The sequence below is a fragment of the Rhinatrema bivittatum genome, chromosome 4, assembly GCF_901001135.1.
Source record: "Rhinatrema bivittatum chromosome 4, aRhiBiv1.1, whole genome shotgun sequence".
Classification (NCBI taxonomy): Eukaryota; Metazoa; Chordata; class Amphibia; order Gymnophiona; family Rhinatrematidae; genus Rhinatrema; species Rhinatrema bivittatum.
In genome coordinates, this window is record NC_042618.1 from 112,249,521 (window position 1) to 112,268,200 (window position 18,680).

The following is an 18,680-nucleotide window of genomic DNA, read 5'->3' on the forward strand; positions in this document are numbered from 1 at the left end:
ACGTATTGAGTTACATCAACCACAATCCATGGTGAGTTGACAATGTGGTAACGTCATTGTGTTGCCTATATTTTTTCATTTTTTTCCCACTGGGTTTCCATGTCAAGAACTTCTTTTCTTCATTTACTTGCAGAGAGTCCGCAACCAGAAAATTTACATTTACTAAGGTGTAGTCTGGGATGGACTTCTTGAATTTTTCCTAAATATATATTGCACAGAACAAGATGTTTGTTTTTTTTAATGTACAAAAATGCTTTCTTCAATAATCTCTCTATGTGAACATAGACACTTAGGGTTCTATACCAAGTCCCAGCCTGCTCTGTCAGTGAACCATGATTATTTCAACATGGTTTGCTTGAAATATTTTTACTTGCATCCTCATCTATTAAACTGTCAGCTTCTGAAACAAATTATGATATACAAAGAGAAAATAACTGCTTCCATCTGCAGGTCACATTATATTATTCGGTTAGTACCAACACAACATATGGAGCCATATTTGTTTTAATTTTGTGTTGTTTTAATTTTGTGGATCAGATGTGCTAAAAGGTTTTTCTATTTTTGTTTCTATGGAGAAAAATAGTACATCAGGCTCTTCATATCAGAATCATAAAAGTGACATGGGTATGTGGTCTAAGGACATCAGGTTGAGATACATGGTATTTCCTCTTACATACTGTGAATGTTTAAAAAAAGAAGTTTTGATAGACTCTGGGCTGATCGCGTTTAGCAACTACTTCAATTGTTTCATCTTTGTGATACTGAACAAATAGCAGAGCATATAGGAGTTAGTTCCCTGTACGTACCTGGATCAGTCCAGACAGTGGGTTATATCCCCCGACCAGCAGATGGAGTCAGAACAGAGTTTGAGAGCATCAGCATATAGAGTAGTGCACCCTCTGCTGGAGCTCAGTATTCTTCTGACTCCAGCAGATGCGAGTGGGGGGATCCACTAGCTCCCCCAGATTGACCAGGGTTTCTTCATTTTTAGTTATTTCTTTCTTTTTCTCCACAGTATTTCCCTGTCATATGTTTCTCTTCAATTTGGATCCTTAAAGTTTAAAAAAAAAAAAATTTTTTTTCAATTTTTGAGGCGGCATGTGTCTGTGGCTTTGCCTTCTCTATTCTGTACTCCTTTCCTCTTCCGTTGGGGTAAGTGGAAGTTTTTTGAATTTCTTTCTCCACAGGTTTGCTTCCTTTTGGTGGTGCCCCGTGGATGCTGGTGGTTCCGGCCGCTCCACACGTCGTTGGGGGTCCCGCAGTTCGTAAGCTCCGCCCGTGGGTGTGTGCTCAACTAAAACGGGGGTTTTCCCCCGCAGTTACTGGACCCCTTCGGCGGGTTGTTAGGGCCATTTCCAGGCCGCGGCACTAGCTCGTCTTTGGCCCCCCCGAGGCTTTTCTTTTTCCCGGTGCTGACATGCCACGGTCCTCGAGGTGTGAGGCCACTATTCCATTTACTTCATCGTTCCCAAAAAGGATGGTTCCTTTCGCCCCATCCTGGACTTGAGGTAAACAAGGCCCTCAGGATCACCCGATTCCGCATGGAGACTCTCCGATCAGTGATTGCCGCAGTGCACAAAGGAGAATTCCTCGCTTCACTGGACCTCTCGGAAGCGTACTTGCATATTCCCATCCTGCCGGCTCACCGGCGGTATCTTCACTTCAAGATTCTCAGTCAACCTTTTCAGTTCAAGGCGCTTCCCTTCGGTTTGGCGACCGCACCTCGGACCTTCACAAAGATCATAGTAGTGGTGGCGGCGGCCCTCCGCAAGGAGGGTATCCTAGTACATCCGTATCTAGACGACTGGCTGATTCGAGCGAAGTCCTTCTCACATGGTCAGACTTCAGTGGCCAGAGTAGTACAATTCCTACGCTCTCTGGGCTGGGTGGTGAACCTTCCAAAGAGTTCCCTTGTGCCCTCGCAACATCTGGATTTCTTAGGGGCGAGCTTCGATACCCGGCGGGGGATGGTGTTCCTGCGCCAGGACAAGGCGCAAGCCCTGAGAGAGCACGTGCTTCGGTTTTCGGCTCTGGAAGAGCCAACCGCCTGGAATTATCTGCAACTCCTGGGAGTAATGGCCTCCACCATCGACATGGTACCCTGGGCGTTTGCACACCTGCGTCCACTGCAGGTGTCCCTACTATCCCGCTGGAAACCAGTCTCCCAAGAGTATCAGGTGATCCTGCCGCTTCCACCATTAGCCAGGAAAAGCCTGAATTGGTGGCTTGTCCCCTCGCATCTGGCTCGGGGAGTCTCGCTCGAGGTTCCCAATTGGGTGGTGGTGACCACCGATGCCAGCCTCGCGGGATGGGGCGCCATCTACGAAAGAAGCGCCACTCAAGGGACTTGGACGCCAGAGGAGGCAAAGTGGCCGATCAATCGCCTAGAAACGAGAGCCGTGCGTTTCGCTCTCCAGCGTTTTCTTCCCCTGGTGTGACACAGGGAGGTGAGGATCCTCTCGGACAATGCCACCACAGTGGCCTACATCAATCGGCAAGGGGGGACAAGAAGCAAGCATGTCTCCCTCGAGTCTACTCCCCTGATGGAGTGGGCGGAGAGCAATCTCGTCCGGATAGCGGCCTCTCACATCGCAGGGGTGGACAACGTTCAGGCAGACTTCCTGAGTCATCAACAGCTAGACCCCGGCGAGTGGGCTCTCTCCGACGAGGCAATGCATCTCATCATCCGTCGTTGGGGGACTCCACGCCTCGATCTAATGGCGACCTCTCTCAACACCAAGGCTCCACGCTTCTTCAGCCGCAGAAGAGAGTGCGGCGCGGAGGGGGTGGATGCCCTCGCCCTTCCGTGGCCGTCGGATCAACTGCTCTATGTGTTTCCTCCTTGGCCTCTGGTCGGCAAGGTTCTCCGCAAGTTAGAACATCATCGAGGGACTGTAATTCTCGTCGCCCCGGAATGGCCCCGTTGGCCATGGTTCGCAGATCTACTTCAGATGACGGTGGACGGCCCACTTCGCCTGTCCCATCTTCCTCATCTTCTGCGCCAGGGTCCGGTATTTTTCGAGCAGGCAGAACTCTTCTGTCTTGCGGCCTGGCTTTTGAACGGCGCCGTCTCCACCACAGAGGCTACCCAGAGACAATGATCTCAACGATGCTTCGTTCCCGCAAGCCTTCGACCTCCGTCGCTTATGTCCGAGTTTGGAAAGTCTTCGAAGCATGGTGTTCCGACCGCGGATTCCAAACCATGGAGGCGACTGTTCCGCTGATCCTTCATTTCCTACAGGATGGTCTGGATAAGGGTCTCGCCTATAATTCGCTCTGGGTTCAGGTGGCGGCCTTGAATGTCTTGGTACAGAAGGACTGCTCTCTACCCCTTCAGCTGGATATCGCATGTTTTCTGAAGGGTGCCAAACACCTGCGGCCACCGGTCAGGGATCCTTTCCCTTCTTGGAGTCTCAACTTGGTGCTGTACATGCTGTCGGGCCCTCCTTTTGAACCCCTGAGGGGGTCCTCCCTCAAGGACCTGACCCTCAAGACAGTTTTCCTGGTAGCCATCTCTTCTGCTCGCCGGATTTCAGAACTTCAAGCCTTGTCCTGCCGAGACCCTTATCTGCGTTTCTCCGACTCCCTTCGTACGGTGCCATCCTTCCTACCAAAGGTGGTCTCGGCCTTCCACGTCAATCAAACGGTGGAGCTTCCAGCGTTTACTCCAGAGGAACCCCGGTCTCTCCGGCTCCTGGACGTCAAGCGTGTACTGCTCCGCTACCTGGAGGTTACCAATGACTTCCGGGTATCTGATCATTTGTTTGTCCTCTGGTCAGGACCAAGGAGAGGTTCTCAGGCATCCAAGATGACTATTGCTCGCTGGATAAAGGACGCCATCTCTTCTGCTTACATTGCGGCGGGGCGGGTGCCGCCTCGCAGCGTCTCAGCTCATTCCACGCGATCCCAAGCGGCGTCCTGGGCGGAATCTCGCTCTGTTTCCTCCCAGGAAATCTGCCGTGCGGTGACATGGAAGTCGTTGCACACTTTTTCCAGACATTACAGACTATACCTGGCGCCTCAGGGCACGGGTTCTTTTGGCGATCAGGTTCTCCGAGCAGGTCTCTCAGGACCCCACCCGGTTTAGGGAAGCTTGGGTACATCCCACTGTCTGGACTGATCCAGGTACGTACAGGGAAAAGAAAATTATTCCTTACCTGCTAATTTTCGTTCCTGTAGTACCATGGATCAGTCCAGACGCCCGCCACTAGAGGTTTCATTAGGTCCTGCTCGGATTCTTCCAGGTATCTTTCATTCTGTTTGTCTCTGATTAGTGTTACTGTTCACAGCTCCTCACAAGTTGACTGTTGCTGGTCCCGTTGACAGTTTGTTTACTTATATCTTTCTCTGTTCCTCTTTGGGAACGGTTCTGGATCCAAAATGTTGTGTTTTTTGCTTTTGGGCTTTGCTATGCGTAATACTGAGCTCCAGCAGAGGGTGCACTACTCCATATGCTGACGCTCTCAAACTCTGTTCTGACTCCATCTGCTGGTCGGGGGATATAACCCACTGTCTGGACTGATCCATGGTACTACAGGAACGAAAATTAGCAGGTAAGGAATCATTTTCTTCTGCCAAGTATTCAGCTCCATGGATAGAGAATCCATTTATGTCTCATACAGAAAATGTTGCTATTTCTGGATAATGGTCAAAGTTTGCTCTTCAGTGAGGGAGAATAACTGATCTTCAAGCATTGGTCAGTCTTAGCTTACAGTAGGAATGGAGCTTGGCGGAACATCATCTGGCCCATAGTTTGCTGCTTGGATGTCCACATTAGGATCATTTATCCCAGAGACTGTAGAGATCTGGTTGGCTTTGCCCAGGTTCTTAATGATTCTGAGGTTGTGTTTTGCTGTCTCCACACAGCTGTTCTCCAGTAACCAGCCATCAGATTCACATTCTGGGTCCCCTTGAAGGAGTACGTTCTCCATCGCTGTTTGTAAGTAACGGACTCCCATCAAAACGGATAACTATAGAAAAAATATTGAAGAATTAAACCTAGGCCTGAAGTTTAGTCCTCACACCTGCAACAAATCATCAATACTGCACAGCTGATCATACAAACTACATTTTGCACTTGGTATGTACCTGAGACTCTTTTTGAGAGTACCTACAAATACATATTTCACACATTGACTAGAAATTCTGCCAGCCTGCTATTGGATCACAATGCTGAATCTTTATTTTTAATCCAAAAATTGGCATATTGCCATTTTCTAAAAAATTATATTCTCATGGTGAGTGGTAAAAGGTCACTGATTGTTCTGTAATGATTAGGAAGAATAGTATATCAAATTGAAAAGATAGGTAGGTACTCCTTGTTGCTATTTTCCCTACTCTTTCAGCTTTACCAAAAGAATATTTGGTAAAGCTGAAAGAAGCAGGGAAAATAGGATAGCAAAGATGGGATTGGGGAAAAAAGATAGCTAAGGAGGTAAAATGAAATGACAAGAATTGTTTCAGGTATGTTAATGAAAGGAGAAAGGCCAGAGGTGTATGGTGGAGGCTAAAGCAGTAACAGACTTTGAGTGTATACAATAACACAGAAAATCCGCAGTTGCAAAGCGAAGAGATAGCAGAAGCGCAACCTCACAGTGATTTTACTGAAATGATTCAATGCTGAGTGCTGAAACTTTCAGAATGAATGACAAAGTGGTTGGGGATGAAATATTTGAAGCATTAGTGCAGTGGTAGGCAACTCCAGTCCTGGAATGCCACAAACTGGTCTGGGTTTCAGGACATCCACAATGAATATGCATGGGGTATGTTTGCATACAATGGAGGCAATGCATGCAAATATATCTTATGCATATTGATTGTCTATATCTTGAAAACCAGATCTCTAGGATCAGAGTTGCCTATATTAGCTGCAACTCAACTACATAACCAGTTGTTCTGTTAATCTTCATAGCTGCTTCTTGTTACCCCCCTCCCAGTTCTGTTTTTCCCTGTTAACATGTAACTTCCAAGCCTAATTTTGTTCAATGTAAACTGGTATGATGTCCACAACTAATACCGGTATATAAAAATGTATAAATAAATAAATAAACAAACAACTATGCAGGGGCAACTCAAGAGAATCTGCTGCCTGAGGCGAGGGATGAGACTGCGCTTCCCCCAGCCCCACCTGACCTCAATCCGCCAGGGAATGGCACAGGTCAAATCAAGAGGGGAGTCTCTATGCAGTCTGGCCCTTTTAGTGATTTGAAATATTGCAGAAGGGAGAAAGAAGGGGTCAGATTTCCCAGAGGAGTGGCAGAGTGATAATGTTTCTAGGAAGCTGGCAAACCTGCCATTCTCCCAGGAACCCTAAGACTTGCCTCCCACCTTCCCCAGCATTTTCCCCCTGGAGAAGTGGGAGATGGGTGAATAGTGGTGGATTCTCTCCGAGCCGTTGTAAAGGCATAAGACAGACTAGGCCCTGTACAGCCTTGTGCCCACACCCCTCTGCCCTCACCACCCACAATTACAAATTCTGCATTTATAATAACTAATTTTACATGAAAAAGGTCATTCAAAATAGTCTTCTGAGGTAAAGATATCACAACAACATATATATTATTTTTACATGCATTGTTGTGTGTCAACCAGAAAACGCAGCAAAAAGCAAAAAATACACTTGGAATGCATATGGTATTAAGTTATTGTAATGCATGTTGGGTGTGGGCTTTGTCTTCAGAAAGTCCTGAGTGAACTGAATTATAGTAAACCCTCCTGAATCAAAACAGCACTAACTGCTAGCACTCAAACAGTAAAAACCCTACCTAAGAAAAGGCAACATTGCAAATATTACTCCAGATCCTAAAAACCAAAACACCACCTATTAGAAAAGCAAAACATCACAGGCTTCCATTGATCCCTACACAGAAACTATATGCTAGTAAAATACCTCACCTAGGTCACACATACAGAACACAGACAGAAAAAAGTGATCAAAAAGTATAAATAGAAATGTGCAGTTGGAAGTTGCAAAAAGTCAGACAGTGTATATTGTTCAAGAATGGAAAAACAGAAATATCATGAAACAAAAGTAAAAGGGAATCAATCTTTCTAACAATATAGAACATCTTTATTGTATGTCATAAATCAATATTTTGGACATCTTGACACAAAGTCTTCTGGGAATAGGGAATTCTCACAGGACAAGCAGGATGGTAGTCCTCACATATGGGTGACATCACAGGATGGAGCCCAATCACGGAACACTTCTGTCAAAGTTTCCAGAACTTTGACTGGCCCCTACTGGGTATGCCCAGCATGGCAGTAACCCTGCAGCCAGCAGGGGTCCCCCTTCAGTCTTCTTTTTTCTGTGCAGCAGTAGCCATGCGGTTAAGGAGCTCTGCAGAGATTCCTGACAGGAATTTTACTCACAGAATTACTAAAATTTAATTTACCCCACAGGGGTCCCTCCTTCAACTTTTTCAAGCCGCGGTACTCCGGTAAATTTTTTTACCCGTTTTCCGTCGATTACCGTCGACTTTGGCCCTCGCGGCCTACTGGCCGTCGACCGTACCGCAGCTCAATTTTTTCATGGCCATGGCGTCGGGGTTCCGCCGGTGCCTGAACTGTAATCGCACCATGTCCAACACAGACCCTCACAAAATCTGTGTAATGTGTCTCGGATGTGAGCACGATGTCCTAACCTTCACCAAATGTGCCCTTATGACACCAAAAGGTTGCAAGGCTAGAATGGAGAAGTTGGAACTTCTCTTCCGTGCTCAAACCCCGACGCCGTCCATTGCATCGATGTTGTTGGAACCGGCACCATCATCATCATCACGCCAGCATCAACCTCCGGCCGGTGACTGTCCGGCATCGATGACTTCTCAGCCTTTCACACTCTCTACTCCCCCTCAGGACCGAGGGGATCGTAGAGATAAATATCGCCACCAGCATCGAAAGTCTCGGACAATCGAGGGAGCGAAATCATTGACCTTGCCATCGTCCGAGCCGCCGTCGAAGAAGCCCCGTCCAGAAAAGGCACAGACCTTTTCGGCGACCGGGTCACCGAGGCAACCCTCACCCCACAGGGTATCAGGAGCCACGACTCCACCTTTAACGGTGGTCCCTCCGGCTATGCCTCTGCCTCCTTCTTCTGTTCCAGAGCCGGGGCTACTTGCTCCAGGTCTCCGAGAAGAACTGGACTGGATGGTTCAGGAGGCGATGGCCTCCTGAACCAGAGTTCAAAAAAAAGTTAAAAACCTGGCTCTTCAGGCAAGCGTTCCAATCTCCAGAATGTAACTAAGCGCCCTACTCTGATTGAACTTGGAATATTTTGTTTTACAGTTAATAATATGCAACGTATATCCTGCTAATCATCTTCATTTTAATTCAATTTATGATTAATTCAAGTTTAACCTGCAAATTGTTAATGGTTCATTGTTATTTATTGATATTTATTGTTATTGTTATTGTTTAATGTTCTCTGTAAAAAAACCTCGGTCCTAACTCCCAGACCTGGGCAATTCTGTTTGTTTCATGTAAACCGGATTGATTTGTATTGTATACAGGAATTCCGGTATATAAAAATTAAAAATAAATAAATAAATAAATCGACTCCAGGTTCCTCCGGCACAGACACCGGTACCGATTGCGGAACCGACCACTGACCCGATTCCAGCAGCGTTGGCACTGCTGCTCTCGAGAATGGAAGCGCTTATGGCCACTTTTCCACCGATGGACCCCGGGTCACCAATGGCTCCAGTGCCCTCCCCGCTTGCTTTGTCATCGGGAGAAGAAACACCATTCCACATCCCTCCATCGAGAGTTCTGCCGATGCCTCAGCCGTCGATGCCGATATGTTCGGTGCCACCGATCCACCCATCGGTGCCGACTCGTCCATCGGCACCACCAAGCCATCCATCGATGCCTGCACAGGTGCCTTTGATGCCCTCATCGGTGCCTCCAGTTATTCCTTCAGAGCCTTGACCAGGACCTTCAGGGATCCCACCACCCCATCCTCCTCTAGTCCCTAGAGGAGCAGGTGCTGATCCCTATGATACCTGGCCTGATGATTCACCTTCACCACCTTCACCTACTGAAAGCAGAAAGCGTTCTCCTCCAGAGGACCTTTCCTTCATAAATTTTGTGAAGGAGATGTCTGAATTGGTTCCCTTTCAATTACAGATTAAACAAGATGACAGGCATCAAATCATGGAGCTGTTACAATTCCTGGATGCTCCCAAGGAAATAACCTCCATCCCTATCCACCAGGTTCTTCTGGATCTCCTCAAAAAGAACTGGGAACATCCTGGCTCTGTTGCTCCAGTCCACAGGAAAGTTGACACCACCTATCTCGTTCAGTCAGTTCCAGGCTTTCGCAAACCTCAATTGGATCATCAATCTGTGGTTGTCAAATCTGCCCACAAAAGAGCAAGGAGATCAAAACCTCACACTTCCTTTCCCCCAGGCAAGGAACAAAAATTTCTAGATGCCATTGGTCGCCGTGTCTTCCAGGGATCAATGCTCATCTCCAGAATTGCCTCTTATCAGCTCTATATGACCCAATATAATAGGGTCTTATTTAAGCAGATACAAGACTTAAGACTCCTTGCCTCAGCAATTTCAAGATCAACTCCAAACCCTAGTAAACAAGGGTTTTGAGGCAGGCAAGCATGAGATCAGATCATCTTACAACATCTTTGACACTGCTACCAGGGTATCTGCAGCTCCTATCTCGGCAAGACGATGGGCCTGGCTCAAGTCTTCCGACCTTCACTCTGAAGTTCAGGACAGATTGTCTGACCTGCCCTGTGTAGGAGACAATCTGTTTGGCGAGCAGATTCAACGGACGGTGGTGGAACTCAAGGACCATCATGAGGCCCTGAGACAGCTCTCTCTGATGCCTTCTGAGTACTCTTCAAAACAGCCCTTTCGGAAGGACTCTAAGAAGTCATTCTTCCGCCCAAAGAAGTCCTACCCGCCACCAACTAGAACCCGTTCTATGAGATCGTTTCAAAAAGCCCAGTCTCGTCAGATACGAAAACAAAAACCACAAGCAGCTCCTCAGCCGAGCCCTGCTTCCGGTTTTTGACTCCTGCATAGAGAGCAGCAGCCAGTTTCCATTGCCCCACATACCAGTGGGAGGTCGATTGTGCCATTTCAACAGGTGGCACTCAATCTCCTCAGACCAATGGGTCCTAGTGATAATGCTCAAGGTTATCGCCTGAACTTTCTCTCCATTCTACCGGACTCCCCACCTCTATCGACGTGGAGAACATCCAATCACTCCATCCTTCTGGAACAGGAGGTCTCCCTCCTCCTCCAGTCCAAGGCAATAGAACCAGTACCTTACTCTCAGCATGGCTTAGGGTTCTATTCCTGGTACTTTCTAATCCCGAAAAAATTGGGAGGCGTTGGTCCAATTCTGGATCTATGTGCCCTCAACAAGTACCTCCACTGAGAGAAGTTCCAATTGGTAACCTTGGGCTCTGTTCTACAAAGAGGAGACTGGCTCTGCTCTCTAGATCTCCAGGACGCATACACTCATATCACGATAATTCCATCTTATCGCAAATAACTGAGGTTTCTAGTAGGCCCCAAGCACTATCAGTACCGAGTGCTTCCATTTGGCCTCACGTCTGCACCACGAGTCATCACAAAATGCCTCGTCGTAGTTGCAGCCTTCCTCAGGACTCAAGGTGTTCACGTCTACCCCTATCTAGATGACTGGTTAATCAGGGCTCCCACTCAGCAAGCTGCTCTGTCGTCCCTACATCTTACTTTACACACTATAATTTCACTTGGATTTCTCGTCAACTACGACAAATCCTACATAGTCCCATCTCAAACCTTATCGTTCATTGGGGCAGACTTGGACACCTTGCAAGCAAGGGCTTTTCTGCCTCCACAGTAAGCTCTCACTCTCGTGTCTCTTGCACACCAGCTGCAGTGTCAGCACTCCACAACTGCACACCACTTTCTCATCCTCCTGAGAAAATCGTATTCTTACAAATGGACCAGGTTTACATCATGGTGCTCTTTTCAGTCCCTTGACCTGTCCAATCACAAAGTTTCTGGACTATCTCTGGCACTTGTCAGAGTCTGGTCTAAAAACCTCCTCCATCAGGATGCATGTCAGTTCGGTAGCCGCCTTCCATAAAGGTGTCGGGGATGTTCCCATATCAGTACAACCTCTCGTACCACGTTTTTGAAGGGTTTGCTTCACCTCAAGCCGCCTCTGCATCCTCCGGCCCCTTCTTGGGACCTCAACCTAGTTATGGGTCGGCTCATGAAACCACCAATCGAGCCTCTTCAATCCTGTGATCTTCAATATCTCACATGGAAAGTGATTTTCCTTTTAGCAATCACTTCCGCTCGCAGAGTTAGTGAATTACAGGCTCTAGTTACCTATCCGCCTTACACTAAACGTCTGCAGGACCGAGCAGTACTCCGCACTCACCCTAAATTCTTGCCTAAGGTAGTTTCGGAGTTTCATCTCAATCAATCCATTATACTACCTACCTTTTTTCCCAGGTCCCATTCCAATCCAGGAGAACAGGCTCTGCATACCCTTGACTGCAAATGGGCTCTAGCATTCTACCTAGACCGTACAGCTGCCCACAGGAAAAGCACTCAATTGTTTGTCTCTTTCCATCCTATCAAATTGGGGCAGCCTGTGGGTAAACACTCACTCCTCCTGGTTGGCGGACTGCATATCCTTTTGCTATCAGCAAGCGGGCATTTCACTTCAAGACCGTGTTAAAGCACATTCTGTGAGGGCCATGGCGACTTCAGTAGCACACCTACGCTCGGTGCCGCTTCCTGACATTTGCAGGGCTGCTACCTGGAGTTCTCTCCATACCTTTACAGCCCACTATTGCTTAGACAAAGCCGGAAGACAAGATTCCATCTTTGGCCAGTCAGTCTTGCGCAACCAACACCCTTCCGCCTGCCCGGTGGAGTTCAGGATGCCCTCGGCCAAATTTCATCCCAGGCCTAGTGCCTTGCATACCGGAGTACATTTGGTGCATACTCGGACATCCTCAGCTCGGTACTCACCCATATGTGAGGATTACCATCCTGCTTGTCCTGTGAGAAAGCAAATGTTGCATACATGTAACAGGTGTTCTCACAGGACAGCAGGATGTTAGTCCTCACGAAACCCACCCGCCGCCCCGCGGTGTTGGGTTCATAACGTTTTCTTTTTTTTATTTTCGGCACTACCTGTAGCTTTTTAACAAGACTGAAGGGGGACCCCTGCTGGCTGCAAGGTTAGTGCCATGCTTGGCATGCCCAGTTAGGGGCCAATCAAAGTTCTGGAAACCTTGACAGAAGTGTTCTTTGATTGGGCTCCATCCTGTGATGTCACCCATATGTGAGGACTAACATCCTGCTGTCCTGTGAGAACACCTGTTACAGGTAAGCAACATTTGCTATACCTACAGTACCTGAATGTAATCTGCTTTGAATTGCTGAATAAAGTGCAAAAAGCAGAATATAAAAATCTGTATAAATAAAACATTCTAAAGTAATAGACCTGGTACACAAAAACCCTCACAACCCTTAAACCACAGATTATTAGAATGCAAGCTATTCACTTAAAAAATATTTCAAACATACCATATAACAAGAAGGTAGGCGATCTAAGAAAGCTGTCAGGAAAACATACCATATAGCCATGCCAATCTCACAGCATACTAAAACTAATTCACACCAAAATAAAAACCATAAATGGTATTTGTTACAATAAGGACTCCAAGATATCATACATGTAACTTCTCAACTTGTACCTTTAGGTACACTGTGACAGTCAACTTCAGATGATGGACAAAATGTATATATAATTTTCTAAAGTGTACCCCAACAGAGGCCACCATTTCGCAGGAACAGCTTCATCAGGGGGATTTGTTAATAAAGAATATACATATGTATCAACATTTTTTTTTGAAACATTTTTTTAAAAATTCCCAAAAGGCTGAACTTGAGGGTGTTTTCTTGCAGTTCCATTTGCAGATAGTCAAAAAGGAGAAATTCTTTCAACTGTGTACAGGGGTTTCACTAGGGGCACCCTTAAAAATAAAAATGAAAGATGGAACATAATAGAAATACAGAAAATTATTTTAACCCAAAAAAACAAAAGGCAGGAAATTTTTATACATTAAATTATTTACAGTGAAGTAAGAATATAAATACATTTTCTTCCCGGTTTTGCACTAAAGGCTGCCAACTTAACTTTATTGGAACCCACACATCGAGCGCCAACAGCGCTACTGACTGGAGCTAGCCATTGAAATATGAAACGACGTTCCTTCTGTTTCAAAATTCTCAAAATATCTCTTCCCCTATGTAATCTAACCTTACTAATCACAAAGAATTTTAAATTCTCAATCAATGTCTCTCAGTGCTCCACTAAAGGTGTTCAGTGTTACAAAAACATATTTGGCTCTTTGTCTGCCCTATATTATTAATTGGCAAGGACAAATTATAGCATAAATAACCTGACTTGTTTGACAGTCAGAATTTTTTGGAATAGTATAAGGTTTTGACAGGGTGGGATGATTAAAGCTTGAAATATTCAAAGAGTGGGCACAGACAGTGTAGTGTCCACATGCTGATTGACTACCATTCTGGTAATATTCATCATATGGTAAAATAAAAGACCCAAGGTAATTGCATAGGTTTTTATTTTTCCTAAACGCAAAAAATAAGTGGCTCATCAAAGGGACCAACACTAGCTAATATATGCCAGTGTGTTTTTGAATGATGGGCTTAATCCCAGTATCCCTATTTGAAAAAGGAATAGTGTACATAAATCATTCCAATGGGCTCTGTTCAGTATTTCTCAAAAGGTTCTCTTGATTTGCATAACGAGCTCTTTTATTATAGGCTCGCCTTATACATTTATGTGTGTAGCCCTGGTCCAAAAAACATTCAGATAAATTCTCTGCTTGTTTTTCTATATTTATAAGTTGAGGAACAAATTCTTCTTAGACATAGAAACTGTCCGGGAATATTATGTTTGAGATTTCTAGGATGGAAACTAGACTGATGTAGGAAAATGTTTTTATCTGTAGGTTTCCTATAAAGGGTGGTTACAATTGTCTCATTTTCAACCTTGACTATCAGATCTAGAAAAGGAATTTGCATACTATTATAGTGGATAGAAAATTTGAGATTCAAATCACAGTGGTTTACCATTGGATACATTTCTCAAATTTATCTACTGTACTGATACAAATGAAAAAAAATTCAATATAACTTCTCCATATGATGATATTCTGCCAAAATGTGTGTGTGTGTATGTGTGTATGTATATATATATATATATATATATATATATATTTCTTTGAAATCTGCAACATATGGAGGAAGTAACTTCACCATCAGCAATGGCCACATAAACCCTGAGCTCCCGACCCGGCCTCTCTAAATCTCCCTGCATCGCACTTCTGTAGAGCAGCACTGAGCGATTTTTATCCTCCCAACAGCATTTCCTAGTGGCACGATGGTGGCTCCAAAGAAAAAAATTGACTTGCAGAAATTCTTCATGAGCGCCGCCGCGCCCTTGGAGTCAGGCGCAGATAGCTGTAAGCAGGCTGACCATGCGTCCCCAGAGGTGAGTGGAGGTAGCAGTGCAAGAGTGGGGGATGGTGCACCAAGCCGTGCCAATTTTTTAAGCTGGTTCGCGGAGCTCTGCAACGATATGGCAGGCTTGAAAAAAGAAATCCATGGCCTGCTAGCTGAATTGAAAGGGGACATGGCTTACCTGGGGAGGCAGGTCGAAGAAACTCTGAGATCCGTTTGGAAGACCTTGCAAGTTGTCCCAGCACAAGCTCCTGCAGACTAATACTGAGCTATTAAACCATATTGAAGACCTGGAAAATAGGTCACAGAGAGCTAATTTGAGGTTCAGAGGGGTACCTGAGAATTCTGAGTTTGCAAACTGTAGACAAGTGGTGTCTAGTATCTGTGCACAAGTCCTGGGTTCGGATCTGGAATCTCTTGAAGCACCAGTGGTAAAGCTGGAAGGGGCACACAGGGCCCTGGGAGCAGCGCGTAACAATCTTCCTCAAGACATAATTGCCTGCTTTCATAGCTTTTCTCAAAAAGAGGATATAATTCTGGCAGCTAAAAAATTGGGACTTGTGATCTGGAAGGGCCACAATGTGGAAATTTACCAGGACCTGGCGATCTCTACCATCCGCAAACGCAGGGAGTTCTGAGATGTCGCCACGCTTTGAAGCAACAATATGGTTATTCCCCTTTGGCTTCAGTTTTACCATTGCTGGAGTGACTTCCCACATCTCCATGGTTGATGAAGCAGCAGATATTCTGCAAGCAGCAGGCATGGACATTACTATCCCAGCTGCTCCCACACTGGCTAGTGAAAGTACTTGACCATGCAGTGATATCCCCAGTTGGCAACATGTGGATAAAGTAGGCAGGAGGTTCCAATTACATTCGGGAGGATCGCAGACGTCCAGAGATCAATCGGCGTGAATTTCCTTACTGTTTGTTTAAGATTGGGCTGGAGTAGCTCGATGGCTCTGCTTGAGGCTCTTGTGTGATATTACCTTTTTTAAACTGGGGCATGGGGGGTGTTTTTTTCCAATCTTATATATTGTTTTCGGTTGGGTTGGTTGGAGATTGGGTGGAGTGGTTAGGTGCAATGATGACTTTGTTCCTCAAGGAGGTGATCCACGTGGGCGGGAAGTGGATCCATTATAGGGGAATTATGGGGGTAAGGGGTTTAGGTGGGGGGGAAACAGGTTCATGGTTATATTTGTGAGTTAGAGCTTTGTAACAACTTGGTGCATGGGTATGTAAGTGCAGGGAGTTGTGGTGACTTTTTGGGTCTGGTTCTACATGGGGAGGAGCTAGGTTTCCTTGACTCGGTTTCAGGATGGCAGGGTTATGAGTAATTTCTATTAAAGCTAAGAGCCTTAATACGCAGAATAAAGAATGACCCTGTATGTTTGCAGATGATCTCTTATTTACAGTGGCTAATCTAGAATTCTCCTTACAGGCTTTGCTGCAGGATATGAGAGTGCTTGGTAAAGTTCCTGGTTTTAAAGTTAATGAGGATACATCAGAACTGTTAAATATTTCAGTATCATGTGACTACTTTGATCGCATAAGGGCCAATCTCCCTTTTTGAGTAGCAAAGGGGGTGGCTGAAATACCTATGGGTGAAAATTGGTCCTGAGGTAAAGAATTTGTTTGGACTTAACTATATCCCTTTATTTTCTAGTATACAAAAAGATTTAGATAGATGGGATAGAGGGTGCTTTTCAATGTTTGGGAGAATAGCTATTATCAAAATGAATGTGTTGCTTCGTTTTTGTTATTTTTTCCAGACTTTGCCGGTGCCTGTGCCTGACTCACTGTTGATTCTGTGGCAGCGAAAGCTCCTCAGATTCATCTGGAAATGTAGGCCACCTAGAGTCGCTAGATTAGTCCTCTAGCAGGATAAAATGGGGGGCTGCAGTTTCCCCATTTGATGTGGTATTTTGCTGCGTCCCAACTAAGTGCGTTTATACATTGGTATAAAGAGGGGGAACTGAAACCTTGGGCTTGCATTGCTCACAGGGTGCTGGTGATCCCCCATTACATATTAGGGCTTGGCAAAAAGGGGGTGCTGTCCTTTCTTTCGCCTTTCTCAAGATTGATTTTGAAGATATGGGGGAAATGGAGGTCTAGGTTACTAGGTGATTAAACAAACAAAAAAGGCCTATCATCTCGCATCTTTTCTTTTTGATAGATCTTTCTTCCCTGAGACAAATCTGAGGGGAAAAGGTGTGTATAAATGGGAACAATTGTGGGATGGCCAGAAACTTATACCCTTCACATAATTGCAACACCTATATCAGTTTCCTGAACTGATCTCTTTGCTTACAACCAGGTCCTCCATTTTTTTCTTAATTTATATGGCCCGAATGTTGAACAGGGCCCTTTCTTTATATGCATCTCTGCCCTACTGGAGGAGTGGGCTGAGGGCCAGGTAATAGTAGGGGGTGACTTCAATCTAACTAGATACCCATACTTAGATTATACTAGTTCTGGTGGGGGAGGGTTTAGATCTCATAGGCAGGCATTAAAAATTTGATCTCTGAGAAGGGGTTTAGTGGGTATCTGGTGGCTGAGTATCCCAACTCAGCATATTTATTTAAGAACATAAGAAAATGCTATACTGGGTCAGACCAAGGGTCCATCAAGCCCAGCATCCTGTTTCCAACAGTGGCCAATCCAGGCCATAAGAACCTGGCAAGTACCCAAAAACTAAGTCTATTCCATGTAACCATTGCTAATGGCAGTGGCTATTCTCTAAGTGAACTTAATAGCAGGTAATGGACTTCTCCTCCAAGAACTTATCCAATCCTTTTTTAAACACAGCTATACTAACTGCACGAACCACATTCTCTGGCAACAAATTCCAGAGTTTAATTGTGCGTTGAGTAAAAAAGAACTTTCTCTGATTAGTTTTAAATGTGCCCCATGCTAACTTCATGGAGTGTCCCCTAGTCTTTCTACTATCCGAAAGAGTAAATAACCAATTCACATCTACCCGTTCTAGACCTCTCATGATTTTAAACACCTCTATCATATCCCCCACTCAGCCGTCTCTTCTCCAAGCTGAAAAGTCCTAACCTCTTTAGTCTTTCCTCATAGGGGAATTGTTCCATTCCCCTTATCATTTTGGTAGCCCTTCTCTGTACCTTCTCCATCGCAATTATATCTTTTTTGAGATGCGGCGACCAGAATTGTACACAGTATTCAAGGTGCGGTCTCACCACTTGACAAATTAAATACAGAGGCTGTATTATGCATTAGTGCTTGTGATTGAAGGGGGCTTTGGTTCGAAATTTGCCTTGTGGTGGAGGGTTCCATCCTCCTCTCTGATAACGAGTCCGTTAACGTAAAAAATGTTCTGGTAAAGAGTCAAAGTACTTAGATTCGTCTTCAGATGAATCAGTAAATGATACAGACTTTTGCTTTGGTCCCACATCAGAGACATCCTCATCCGAGTTTTAGTGTACCAATTCTATTACTTTAGAATGTTGAAGATTTTGTGACAAGATGTCCTAAAAACTGATAAGTGTTCTTTATCATCAAATTGATTCCCTTTTACTTTTGTTTAGTTTCACAAAATAGAAATATCACCATTCCTCACAAAAATACAATAAAACCATGAAATATAAAACATAATAGGAAAACCATACTAATAAGAATCAATATTTCAAAACAGGTGTCAAATAGAATAACATCCAATAAACTCATATAAACATCTTTTTAAATTTACCAACACCAATAAAATATTTCAAAACAGCAGATACAAGAAATAAAGTCTAAAATTTAAAACAAGGCTAAAAATTTTCCTATGCTCTCCATACTTGGGAACTTTTGATTTCCATTCACCCTGAGATTGTCGTGAACTAGTTGGGGAGTGAGAGGGTGCATACTTTATCCTCTCTATACACACATTCCCTAACATATATGTTTGTTCTCTTACATGTTAGCTCTCATGCACACACCCTCTTACATACACAAGCAAAGGCTCTCACACACAGCCTCTCTCTCTCTCTCTTTCACACACAGGGTCTCTTCATTCACTGGTTCTCCCTCACTTTCACACGCACAGGCTCTCTCATCCTGTCTCTCTCACACACAAGCTCTCTCTTACTCACTGGTGTTCTCTCTCCTCACTCACACACAAGAACTCTCTCACTCACTAGTGCTCT

The 18,680-nt window shown here is 45.0% G+C and overlaps 1 protein-coding gene across 1 annotated transcript in view; it reads right to left on the bottom strand.

Moving 5' to 3' along the window:
• Positions 1–4,703: 4,703 nt before the first annotated feature.
• Positions 4,704–18,680, bottom strand: part of LOC115089362 (photoreceptor outer segment membrane glycoprotein 2-like) — a 34,503-nt gene continuing 20,526 nt past the window's right edge. The window contains exon 3 of the mRNA XM_029597451.1: positions 4,704–4,970. Within this exon, the coding sequence (XP_029453311.1) occupies positions 4,704–4,970 (267 nt within the window). The remainder of the gene's footprint in view (positions 4,971–18,680) is intronic.